Source organism: Drosophila nasuta, chromosome X (assembly GCF_023558535.2).
Source record: "Drosophila nasuta strain 15112-1781.00 chromosome X, ASM2355853v1, whole genome shotgun sequence".
Taxonomy (NCBI): Eukaryota; Metazoa; Arthropoda; class Insecta; order Diptera; family Drosophilidae; genus Drosophila; species Drosophila nasuta.
In genome coordinates this window covers 15,670,327-15,683,475 of record NC_083459.1, presented here as the reverse complement: position 1 = coordinate 15,683,475, position 13,149 = coordinate 15,670,327, and the positions used below count along the sequence as shown (strand labels likewise).

General features: G+C 35.3%; 2 protein-coding genes across 2 annotated transcripts; one reads left to right on the top strand and one right to left on the bottom strand.

Moving 5' to 3' along the window:
- Positions 1 to 3,423: 3,423 nt before the first annotated feature.
- LOC132795036 (uncharacterized) lies at positions 3,424 to 4,032 on the bottom strand. The gene is made up of 3 exons (XM_060805444.1): positions 3,902 to 4,032; positions 3,762 to 3,837; positions 3,424 to 3,668 (listed from the first exon to the last, which is right to left on the bottom strand). The coding sequence occupies exons 2-3, from the start codon at positions 3,834 to 3,836 to the stop codon at positions 3,597 to 3,599; spliced, it is 147 nt and encodes a 48-aa protein (XP_060661427.1). The 5' UTR covers position 3,837; positions 3,902 to 4,032; the 3' UTR covers positions 3,424 to 3,596.
- A 14-nt stretch (positions 4,033 to 4,046) lies between these two features.
- Positions 4,047 to 6,636, top strand: LOC132795033 (odorant receptor 9a). Its single transcript, XM_060805440.1, has 3 exons — positions 4,047 to 4,897; positions 5,211 to 6,004; positions 6,542 to 6,636. The coding sequence occupies exons 1-3, from the start codon at positions 4,459 to 4,461 to the stop codon at positions 6,605 to 6,607; spliced, it is 1,299 nt and encodes a 432-aa protein (XP_060661423.1). The 5' UTR covers positions 4,047 to 4,458; the 3' UTR covers positions 6,608 to 6,636.
- The last annotated feature ends 6,513 nt before the right edge of the window (positions 6,637 to 13,149 follow it).

The window sequence follows — 13,149 nt, the reverse complement described above, 5'->3', positions numbered from 1 at the left end:
AAAACGTAAACAAATAGTGGGCAATGTTCAAAATCAGCGCCACGCTACCCCGCCCCCACGAACTCCTAAATGCAACGACACGATTAAAGAAAAACACAAAAGGAGAATAATGAAGAAGTGGAACTTATAAGTTAGTTGGGTATACACACAAACACACACAAGCATTAGACACACACATACATCCATAAATGAATCTGCAGCTGCGTTCAAAAATTGCGATATTGACAAAACGCCAACTCTCCCACTACCCTCTTTCCTACATTTCCTTTCCAAAAACACACACACAAACACATTGCGAAATCTACATAAGTATAAGTAAAATGGAAGTGAAACAAACACAACAGCAACAACAACAATATTATGCTTTTCATTTATATATTATTATTCACATAAATATATTTTATATTACTTGTAATAATTATCATTTTTTTTTAATATGTATTGTGTTAACTTTAGCCCTTAGTTTATGCTTAAAACAAACAAAATAATTATGAAAACAAACACAACAACTAGAACAACAAAAAAAGCGAAAAGCAATTAAATAGAAAGCTCGAGTGTATTTTTTGTCAAACAAATTTACATGCATACTTACATACAACTACATACATACTTACATGCATACATACATACAAACATACAATTACATGCCTAAATATATAATTATTATTTTCTTTGTAGTCTGCAATTTGCAATTTATTTTTTTTTTTATGTATTTTTTATTTTTTCGTTTGCCAGCAAAACACAGAAATTACATTAATTCTTATTTATAATTACGCTAATTTCATCTTTTTGTTTCGTTCATTACATTCAAACACATACAAACACGCGCACCGACAGCGCCATCTGTTGTTGGACGTGCTCAGTGTTGACAATAAGATGTCTGAATTGCAGAATCTGGCAACATTCGCAATCATTTGAAATTATCCCAAAAATGGGGAAATAGCGCTAACATCTCACAACATCATTTCCAATTTCAGCTTCAGGATCAGCGTTTCCACGTGGCCGATCAATTAGCTGACTAAGCTAAATTGAATCGAATATCGTGCGCTTGAAGCAGGAGTTTTAAATGACATCGTAAACAGCATCTACGGATTCTGTGCATGGCCAGCACGTTTGTGGTGGCAACTGTTGCAAATTGTTAGCGATCATCTTCACTGCAGGCTTAGCAGTCAGCTATGCCACTGATCATCATCATAACTGAACTGCTTCACGAACTTCCAGCTACCGAATGCAATTTCTGCAGACAACGCATCATTGGCGACCACATGACCAGGAGGATTGTTGGACACATTGACGCATTGCTGAGCAATTGTATTCTGTAATCGGAATTTCGTCAAGCAGTTTCGTTCGATAAGCCGTTGTTTAGCCCTGGCAATCAAAATGTGCGCCAATAATTTGCAGCAAACGACAACGGAATTAGTGCAGTGACGGCCAAGCAACGGATCAGTAATGAAGATTATGTTGTCATTGAATTCCTGCATCAAAAACAGTATTAATCCAATATTTCCACTTGCAACTACTGTTGTGTGAATCAAATCAAAGATATTGACGCTAAATCTTTCAAAGTCTTATGTATTGCGAGTGTTCCCATTGAAATTGAGAGATCTTTCTGCCAAACTGCAATGCACAAAATAAAAACACACCTACACACACAATTGTTCAGCATCTCTGAATCCCTGGCTTCAGCTTTAGATCATGTTCACGCATATTCACAATACAACAACAGGAGCAGTGCTGCCCATCGTTGCATATTTACACACTTATAATGGGGTGTAGTGCTGTCCATATACTGCAATTTTTTTTATTATTCTAAAATGACACTTGTCACCTCTCGGTTAGCGCAAAAAAAAATCTCAAAACTCATTCAAATCAAGAAAACAAAAATGAAAGGAAAATCTGTTAAATTTGCTTCCATCGACAGACAGTATTTTTAAGTGACTTTTTTTGTCCTTGTGTTTGAATAAGATGAGTGTTATTTCAGTATTTTGTTTGCAGTGACTTGAGTCTGCTGCCGCCAATTGCTGCAATTAACTCTTAGTATTAATTCGCCCAAAACTAAAAAATAAACGTCCCCTGTGTTACGCCCACCTCACACAACTACCCGAGGGCGGAGGCGGGTCAAATTGGAATCTGAATATGAATTTTTGATTTGTTGTATGTGCTCAAAATGAGAATGATGATGAAGACGTTGATGATAATGAGGCAAATTAGACGAAAACTCGTAATAAAACAAAAAACACAAAAAGAAAAATAAATAAATACGAAAAAGATTAAGTAACTGTAACTTAACAAGGATATAGCATATGCATATAACATATACATACAATACATACACACATTATAGAGGCAAAACCCAATTTTTAATGACAAAACCCTCACATACAATTAATATTGATAAAATAAAAAAAAATAAAAACAGCATAACAAACCAACAAACATATTATGAGAAATAAACAAAATAAAAAAGTAGTAGACAAAAAAAACCCAAAATATAAAAGAAGTAATACCAAACAATTAGATAACAAATGGAAATGGCAAAAAGGCAAAAAACACCCGATTACCGAATTCAGAACAATACATGCCTATATACATACAGAGTAATGCATAAATTCATGTGTGTGTATTTTTTTCGCACTTTGCTCGGCTGCTGCTGCTAAAAAATAAAAACCAAAAACCACGAAACCACAAAATTCAAATCAAATTTTAATACGATATGATACGATATATTTATATATGTTGATGTGTTTTGCTAGGGCAAACGGTTTAGTTATTAACGAGAAACAAAAAAGTGAAAAAAATACATGATGATAAATGAGAAAATCGAAAAGCAGCGCTTGCTATTACAGAATACATGTAAAAGATATATTTTATAGCTATAGCATAAACATAGAATTGATAAATGATTAATTTATACATACATATATATGATATATATATATATACATATATATATTTTAATTGCATATATGGTTTTTCGTCTCTATCTCTACCAAAGCAAAGAAAATGAATACAAGTAAATGCATTACATTACGGTACGTACATATATATGTAAACCATTTTTACATTTAATTCATTCAAATTAATTTTTAGTAATACTTAAATTTCGATAACTGGGCTAAAAAGAAAACAACAAAACACACACCCACACAAATATACACGAGAAGAATGAGAAAACCCAAAAAATAAAAAAAGTGGAACATTTAAAGCTAGTTCGAGAAATGAAATAAAAACTTTAAATAAATAAAAATATTTAAAAACAAAAAAAGGAAAGCACAACTTAGGTTATTGAGCGCCGAAGAGCGACAGGTAAGATCGACCAAGTGTAAGCCAGTTTTGTAAACTTGGCACCACTGTTTGTATTTAAACATACTGTGTGACCCACTGTGCAATGCACAAATTACATAATTATTGAGATTCGCCGTGTTTCAGGATGTGATTAGAATTATATATTTTCAAGTGGTTTATTCCTTTCTTATTCTTTGCACTAACACATAAATTATAAGTGGCGGCCAAATAATCCTCCTTAAAGGAAATTATTTAACATGCGCGCATCAGAAATTTGTGGCAGCCACAAAATGACAAGTGTGGCACATGCTTTACTTCTTCTTGGGCTTCATCACATTGTAGGCGATCAGCAGACCGACAACAGCATAGGTTGCCTTTGCCACCTGCAACACAAAACAGAAAGCATTCGATGTCATAATATGTTCTTTTACTTTTTTTTTAGTTGGGTTAACTGCAATGTTTTTTCTTCTACTCACATTTGCACGGCCGGCCATCGTTGTGCCATTGAAGTGCTTGGCCAGACCAGTCAGTTTTTCTCCTTCACCAGCCATTCTGTTTGCATTTAAAATATTTGTATTCGTATAGATGCTTTTTGACAATAATTGCATTTACTTACGTTTAATGTTGTTTTGTGTTGAGTTCAAACAACTGCTCGCAAAATGACAATAAAAAGTTTCTGCCAATAGGTTATACAACTGTCAGCGTTGCCAGCCCGTTGCTGTCAGCATTGTGCGTTGCCAGTGTGTAACATAATTTATTGATGTGGCAACAAGTTGGCCGCACTGTGTTGTGTTCGCAGTTTTATCGTTTATCGTTGATTGAACAGCGCGCTTTTTATACGTAAAAATGAAAATTATTTGAAATACCTAAACAAATTACTTATATGAACTGATTTAAATGCGCTAATTACATGGCAATTAAGCGTGGCATTTGCACGCTACGTCAAATGTCAACAGCAGCTTTAGCAAATCTCATTAAATGACTCGTCTGCATTGCAATTAAAGTGGTTACCCCCCTTACGCCTTCTCTCCCACCATCGCAGCCACAGCTGAAGCGCGCGCAAAATGGCGGCGAGTGGATAAAGCTCTAAATGGCTGTAAATTATAATGCAAATCCATCAAGCGGCGACGGCATGCCTCTTGAGCAGCACAAAAGGCGGTAGCACAATGGAGGATGGGCGTGGCGTTATTTGAAGTGCAGGCAGTCAACGAGCAGCATCAAGGTCAAATGTGCAGCCACGCCCACTTCAACTTAAGTATAAATAGAAAGGCGACTGCTGCCAAACAAGGATCAACCATCGACAGCATGGACGAAGCTTATTTTTTGCGCGTACAAGTCTTAGCCTTTCGCCTTATGGGCTTCGATTTGTGGAACAACAACAGCTCAAAGGATCGTCCACAGATCTCGTTTCTTGTCATTGGCACCATGGGCGCCTTTCTTGGTCCGCTGTTTTTTGCCATTAAGTTCTACATCAAGAATGTGAGCATCATGTCTGATGCCATGGGCTCCTTTCTGGCCATTCTCCTCACCCTGGTCAAATATGGTGTCTTCATCTACTATCGCGGCGACTTTGTGCAGCTCATCTATCGCATTCGCGGCATTCTTGAGCGTGGTAAGTGGTAAACTTATTCTAATTAATAGCCAGGCACTTAGGCAATTAGAATCTTTGCAGATACAGAGTTATATTTTTGCTGATTTTTTATTGATTGTCTTGACGATTAAAACTTATTTAAATTTGTATTTAAAAGCTTACATTAAACAAATAAAATATATTATTGTTTTTTGGTTGATTTTATTAAAGTAGTTAAGAAATAATAATTTAAAATGTTAAATTAAAAGTAACTCAGTAACTCTCTGTAATATTTTTATTTATAAAATTTACATTTATTATGAAATAAAACTGATTTTAACTGTTTCGCTTGCAGAGATTGTGGCATGGCCCCAGGCTGCACAGATCGTGGAGACGGAGAATCGCAGCGATCAAGCGCTGAGCTTGACCTACATGCGCTGCTTCTTTGCCGCCTGCCTTTTTGCGGGCATCAAGCCTATTGTGATCATGGTCACCACCAAACTAAGGACTGGTGAAACGTATTTGGAGCTGCCGCATTCGGGCGTGTATCCGTGGAGCGATCAGGCGATCTTGTACTACGCTCCCACGTACATTTGGAATTTGCTGGCCAGCTACGGGGCCGTCACCATGTCCTTGGCCATGGACACGTTGCTATTTGCCTTCACGTATAATGTGTGCGCTTTGTTCAAGATTGCCCAGCATCGCATACGGCACTTGCAGCCCATGGAGCAGGAGCCGAGGCAAGAGTTGCAGCAACTGATTGATGTGTTGCGCCTGCATCAGACCGGTCTGATGATTGCCACACAGCTGGGGCGTAGCCTGAGGCCTTTGGTGTTTATGCAGTTCTTTGTTACGGCATTGCAACTGTGCTTTCTAGGCTTTCAGTTGGCCGATCTGTTTCCGTCGCCTGTCTGCGTTTACTTCATCTTCTTTGTCAGCTCGCTGCTGATTGCGCTGTTCATCTATTCGCATTGCGGTGAGAATATGAAGCAGGCCAGTGCTGACTTTGCCATAGCAGTCTACGATAGCAACTGGGTGGAGTTTGCCCCAGCCACACGACGTGCCCTCATCGTCACCATCATGCGGGCCCAGCGACCATGTCAGCTAAAGGGCTACTTCTTTGAGCCAAACATGGCAACATTCTCGGCGGTGCGTGTTTAACGGCAATTCTTATATGTTTATTTTCGTATGTGCGTCTTGATTTGCCTATTTATTTCATTACTCATATATTGCGTTTTGATTTGAATTTTGATTTTCATATACTATTTCATTTTCATATTCATTTCTATACTTATTGGACTGTTGATTGATGCCTATCAATTTATTTTTGATTATTGCTATTTTTTATTTCTCTATTTTATTTGTTTATTTATGTCCATATCTAATCGAATTTTTTAATTTATTGGAATATCAAATATTGCATTTTTATTTGTTTTTTTTTTTATCAATTTATTTGTGTAGATAATTTTATTTTTATAAGCGATTTTGGTGCGTATATTTATTTGAAGATCTAACTATATTTTTCTCTTTACTTCTTGAGGCATCTATTTTTCAATTTCTTTTTATATTTTGTTCCATATCTTTTTATTTGTATATATATTTTTTATCAATTCCATTTATTTTTATATCCATTTTATTTTTTATTATACTTGTATTTATGTTTAATATCTTGATGCCCTTTTGCAGGTGGTTCGCTCAGCCATTTCGTATGTCATGATGTTGCGCTCCTTTAATGCCACGGGTCAAGCATAACTACGCAACTCTGTAGCATTCCTGGTCCCATAAAACACGTCTGTCCTGCTATCAGCTTATCACTGCAGTTAACAGCACACTTTTGCTTGCATTTGTTAATGCTCCTAGACTTGCAGCAGTGAACCTTTATATTGCATTCCCATTTGCGGCACTCATAATCTCATCTACTACACTTACTACACTCGGGTATGTTTATAGTTTTTATTTATTATGCTACACTCGTGTTGGTCTCATATAGTTTATCTACACACTTATGCATTTATGTGATGCATATAAGTTGTCATTATTAGCTACATCAGTCGAAGAATGTAATAACGTCTATTTTCTAACAAATTTATCCTGATGCAAGTGAAAACAATTAATTTGAAAACGTGAATACAGCACGTATGTCGAATAAGGTATATTTGATACGATTGAGTACAAAATATATAAGCGGAGCATGAAAGTTTTTTAAAATTGCAAATTCAACTTGGAAAGTCAGACAGATAAACATACATAAGGAATATGTATAATTTATATTGAGTTGCTATCTTCTGTCTGTTACATACATTTTCCGTAAGCATAGAATACCCTTCCACACTATATAGATTGAGTTTTTGTCTGTTTTATAAAATTAAAAACTTATAAGACACGCATTTCGTAGTTTAATTGTAATAAACTATTGAAATATAATTTGGGTTTTTAACATTATATCGATATGATATACAATATTTAAGCAAAAAAGAGTATCAAAACCAAGTAAATTTAATTTGCTCCTCAGCTTATTATGTGGTTAGCTTTATTGTCGAAGAATATTTGCGACTCGTCTTGTAAAATTACGAACTCTGCTTGTTGAATGAAGAAAATTCCATAGATATTTTTTATAAATAGCGCTTCACTTGTGGCTTTTGAAGTTATCTATTCAGTTCTTGGTATTGCTGTTGCAATTTTTTAATAAACAGCGAATGAGCTGAACGCGTATTTGCTGCTGCTGTGGAATTTAGAGTGCAGAGTGCAGAGTTCAGGGTGCAACATTGTAAATGCTGAAAAGGCAGATTGCAAGAGATTTTTCCAGCTACAAATATACAGAAAAAAATCATGAAGATAGCTAAATTTCATAGCAGCAACCGCAGCAATCCAACGCCACGTGAATTCATGTTGTAATATTCCAATGGTAGTTGGCAATTTTCACTCTCCACACTCCGTTTTTATACCCGGCAGAAAATGTATGCAACAGCCAGCTGGAGGCATATCTGATCCTATAAAGTATATACGTTTATTATTCATCAGCGTTAACAGGCTAGACGATATACCCATGTCCGTCTGTCTGTCTGTCCGTGTGAGCACCTAGATCTCAGAAACTATAAGAGATAGAGATATAGCTTTCTTTGAAAGCACTTAAATGAAGTTTGTTCAAATTTTTCTGAACGTTTTGTGATCAGATAAAAATTGTAAAAATTATTAAAGAAATACTTTTGTAAATTCAAAAATGCCTTATTACTACGGGTTTTAGTTGCTTTAGCTGACAGTCTGGTATATTTGATTACTTTATGGTATATTTTGAATGTAGTGCTATATCAATATATCATATATCAATATACCTTTGGTATTTTACAGTATTTGTGCTATATATTTTATGAATAATACCGCACTGTTTTACTTCTATTCAAAGTGGGTGGCGGGTATCTCACAGTCGAGCACACTCGACTATAGCTTTCTTACTTGTTTATTTTTACTTTCTACTTAACATTGCTGGCTATCGCGTTGCCATTTTTACTGCCTTGGTTCAAAGCAACTATTCAAACGATGTGCATGGCTCGAACCCTGATTGATTATGAGTACAAAAGTGCAATATGTAAAGTATACGCAACGTGGTACTGTGAACAAATGAGCGTCAAAATGCCGAATCATAATTGTATCTAGGATGTTGTGTATGAGCAAATATTTTTGAATTTAGATTTCGCAAGAATATCAATCATTAATTTTTAAACATTCTGTGTTTTTTTTGTGGTACTTGTTTAGCCAGTGTTTCAATGTTGAGCACGCTCTTTTGCATGCAGATTAATAATGAAATAACATAGAAGAACCGTTGGCATTTTCCCTTAAGATTCTTTAGTACTTGTTGCTTTTGTGCTTTGCATATTTCTTATTGATTTGCTATTTATGCGGGGTCTATGCAGCACTTTGATTGCGCATTTTTTACCTTGTTTACCTGTTCATAATGTGAATGTTGTGGCTGCTTTTTTGCTGCATAATAGGATTCAAAAATATTTGAGTTGCTGTCAATAAAAAACGGGTTCAATACGACTTTTATTTTATTGTGTATTTTTCTGTTGACAAATGTTTCGCGTTGCAATTCAATTTGTTGATTCGTTGAGCGGCTTTAAGTATTTCGTTACCCTATTGAATGGCAACGAGCTGGCTAAGCAGTTACTGCCACAATATTAAACAAACATTTTTGTTTAGATAGAATCAATTAGAAATTTGTATTCTTTATAATTAGTATTTTTTTCGTATTTTGTTTGGTACTTTTAAGGCACTTTACAGGGTAGAGAGCAGCTATAACAGTTTGGCAGAATAACTGCATGATTTCTTGTTAGTGAAACGCATACACGCAACTTCTTGATACTTAAAAGAAACACAATTTCCGGCAGCTGTCTCCTCTACTTGCCTCGCTCCGACCTTTGTCCTTAACTCTTCACTCTGTGTTTTTGTAGCTTCCCTGCTGTCTCTATTCTGTCTGTCCATCAACATTAGAAATGTCATCAAATACTAAATACAAAAGCTGGACTAAAAATTGAGCACAAACTGCAAGAAAAATCATTTATTTATGTGTTGTGCTGCGCTAAAGTTTGCAACGAACAGCGTGCGACAGCCATGGGCGTTCTAAGAGCTGTGTGTGTGTGGCATGCAACGTGCTTTTACGTTTTTGCCTGGCTGGCAACTACTAGTGAATCAATTAGGACACCATAAATAAACCAAAAATGTTCCCAAAGGCATCAGCGCAAAGCCTCACGTAGTAAATCGAAGACTAAATGCACTCAGAAATCAACCAAACATATTTAACTGTGTAATTCAATCTGGCCAAGAAAAATATGAAAATTATGTGGAAAATTTGATGGAGTTTTCGCTTCAAATGGTTGAGATTAAATCAGAGGCATTAAAGCAAATTTGGGTTAACAAGTCGAAATGCACTTGCTCTTAAATAAGAAGCTGGTAAACAACATCTAAATGAGAAACCTATACTAACTATGTAACTGCAGCTCACGATGACGTTTCGTGTATGTAATAGTATGTAACAAAAGTGACTCGAGTACTAGCAACATAACGTATTTCCTTACGTTACGTGATTGGCACACGTAATGCTGACTGACATTGACACCTTGGCTTTGCTTCATTTCAATTACAAGCGAACATCAAGTCTGACATTTGATACGAAACGTAATTGAAGTCGCAGCATATGTGACGTATCTAGAACTCTGAGTAAAATGTTACAACTGCAAAATTATAAATAAGTTACCTGGAATATATATTAATCTTATAATTTTGGTAGGTAACTTTGGTTTCCTGTTACGTAGAATCCACTAACAGCATTGTTGCTTACATTGATTTGCGTTATGACAGTTTGCGAGAATTCGATTTATTTGTTTAACTATTTTTTTTGTTTGTTTGTTAATTCACACATCAATTTTGAGGCCATCAATATAGCGTTTTGTTATGCATAATGTAACTTATAACGTAATTGCTGTTTGAGTTTGCTTTATATTAACGTTGGATTTGTATTTAATATTTCGATTTCGATGTTACATTGGACGAATATTTAACGTTGTTTTTGTTGTTGCTATTGTAATCAATTTTTGAGGTATAGTTGTTACGTTTAGTGTTACGTATAACTGTTGATGAAGGGTTTACATTAACGTAAGACTTATATTTATTTATATTTAATGTTGGCTATGTATTTTAATGCTAAATAGTCAGAAAATGTTCATATTATTTCACATTTAATTCATTTATCTATGATATAACGTTAGTTTTATATATTCTACATATATATGAATTAAATTAAATTTGAGCTTGTGAATTTTGAAATTGAATTGTGAATTATCGCAATGAATCTGCAAATTTGTGTGGTAATTAAAATCTATTCGAATGCTGTCAAACTACTTAAATTACAATGGCAAATGTAAAATAGTTTTGCCAATGGTTTGAAAACATCAATAGGGATTATATAGAAATCAAACCCGAAAACTGAGACTGCAGAGTTAAAGGCGAAGGCAATTTGCAAAAGCCAAGCCAATTAGAAAATCAAGTACCACAATAGTGGTCAACTGCAGACAATGTGAGCATTAGAAACGTTTGTCTAAGGGCATCTGATAATTAATAACCAAATACCAACCTAATTAATTGGGGATTAGAAGGCATTTTTGTGCATTGCAAGGTAAATTTAGCAAGTGCATTGCATAGTTCTGAATGGAATTACCATACGCCAACAGTGCATGAGCTTAACAATGGCAAAGAAGCTAGAGATGATAGCGCAAATTGTTGTGGCAATAGAGGGTATCTGGTAGTCGAGAATGTAGTGAATTCTTTTTAGTTGACATTAGAAATTGAGAGTAAAATTATGTGCATTTGGCTGCAAGTTGAGCATCAAACTAACCTGAAAGTTTGTGTTACTCTGGCTAAATAAAGAAAAACATTTTGGTTGCTCATCGGGCTGTTAATTATTCTCTCGTTGTAGACATAAAATCAGTTTCGATTGTAAACTCAAAACGCTTTTGACGCATCTCTAGCGCTGCAATTTGGAAAGGGTTTGGGTGCGAACATTTCGATCAGATTGCAATCCGAATGCAATAAGCCACGGACAATGCAATGGCAACTTAGCAGGAGAAGCAGCTGCAGCAGCAGCATCAGCAGGTAGCCAGGATATGCAGCTAATAAATATAGTATTTTGCATAGGTGGGGACTGTATTTGAAAAGCCATGATGATTATTTGTCAGCAAGTACACAACCTGAAGGAGCAACAGGAATTGGCTGCTTACAGCATTTCTATTGTCTTGCTGTCTGATTTCTGTTGCTATTGTTGTAGTATTGGCATTCCAGATTTACAGTCCTTGCAGTGCTTAGCTAAAAGCTGGTCGCTTGGCAATATTACGCATACGACGCATACGCAATTGGATTTCGTTTTTTGTTGTATTTTTTTGTGGCCTCTCTCTCTCTCTCTCCCTCTCGTTTGTATTGCGTCGAAAATCTGTTCATGTTGTTCATCTTCTAATTAAAGTGAGCTGCAAAATCACTGTCAACGTGTATGTTCGACACATAATTGAAGTGAAACCTCTGCGGATTTTGTTGCATCAGATATATGTATGATGAAGTTTCGTCAACATTATTAAGAGTTTGAAATTTACCTGATAGAGCAGCAGTTGAAGTTTTTAATTAAACTCGAACTCGAACTCCAGTTGGCAGCCAACTGGCATTATGTCATCTCGGCAATTATGCAATGCATTTCTTTTTGTTGCCTTTGAATTATTAGAAGAGTTTCTAGAACGATTGCTGCAGCAAAATTGAAACTACGGAGCTGCAATGAATGGGGATTAGTTTAAAGCGTTGCTTAGGAGTAACTTGTTTTGCTTTCAACTTGATGACGAACGCCAAAGAGCGAAGCAATTAGCGTAATAAACAGCAAATTTTCATTCGTATGTCGAGTCTGTTGCAAAAGACACAAATTAATGATACTTTTACATGTTTGCAAAGATTTTGTATTTTGTATTTTACTTTTGTAAAATCCAATTAATTATAGTTTCTATATTCCTTCTCTCTAAGCTTTACTTTCAATCATTGTATGAAATGTGGCATTAATTGAATAAATGTGTCAATTTTTTATGTTCTAAAAGAAATGTTTATTTCAGAAATAACATCATTTAATAATTATTTCTTGAAACTCAAGTGTAGTTATAAATTAAATACTTTCCTAAAGAATCATTTCGGAAACATAAATTTCAAGTTAAAATACAAAATGTTTTAATTAACATTCATGTTAACATTGAACGCAATCAATTTTTTTAATTATTGTATTAATTAATTATTTTGTAAATTTCAAGTGTTGGCTAGCAATTACTATTAAAATAACAAGTTTTTTCCTAAGTTAAAAGATAGCATGCCAAGTTTACTTATGAAAAACAAAGTTCGTTTTGTTCGTAATCTGTTACTGTTAAATAAAATAATTCTATATATGTTTTCAAGTACAGGGTAGCTTTGAATCGAGCACACTCCATTTGGCTGGTGCTTAGCGTTAATTATAGTTGAAGTAGTGCTATTTACATTTTGATGTTAGTGGATAAAGGGTAGGAAAAGCTCAAGCTTAGTCCGAAACCAGAAAGCACAGCGTATCCAAGATAAGAAAGAGCTTTTTTTCGGAGTCATTAACAGAATGCTGTTAAGGGTTAGCAGTGGCAAAGAAGGCAAATCAACAGGAAAGGAAGAAGCAACAGTCGAGTTGCTGTTTCGGCTGCTGTTGCCGTTGCCGTTGCCGTTGCCAACGTCGTCGTCGGTGTCGTCGTCGTCTT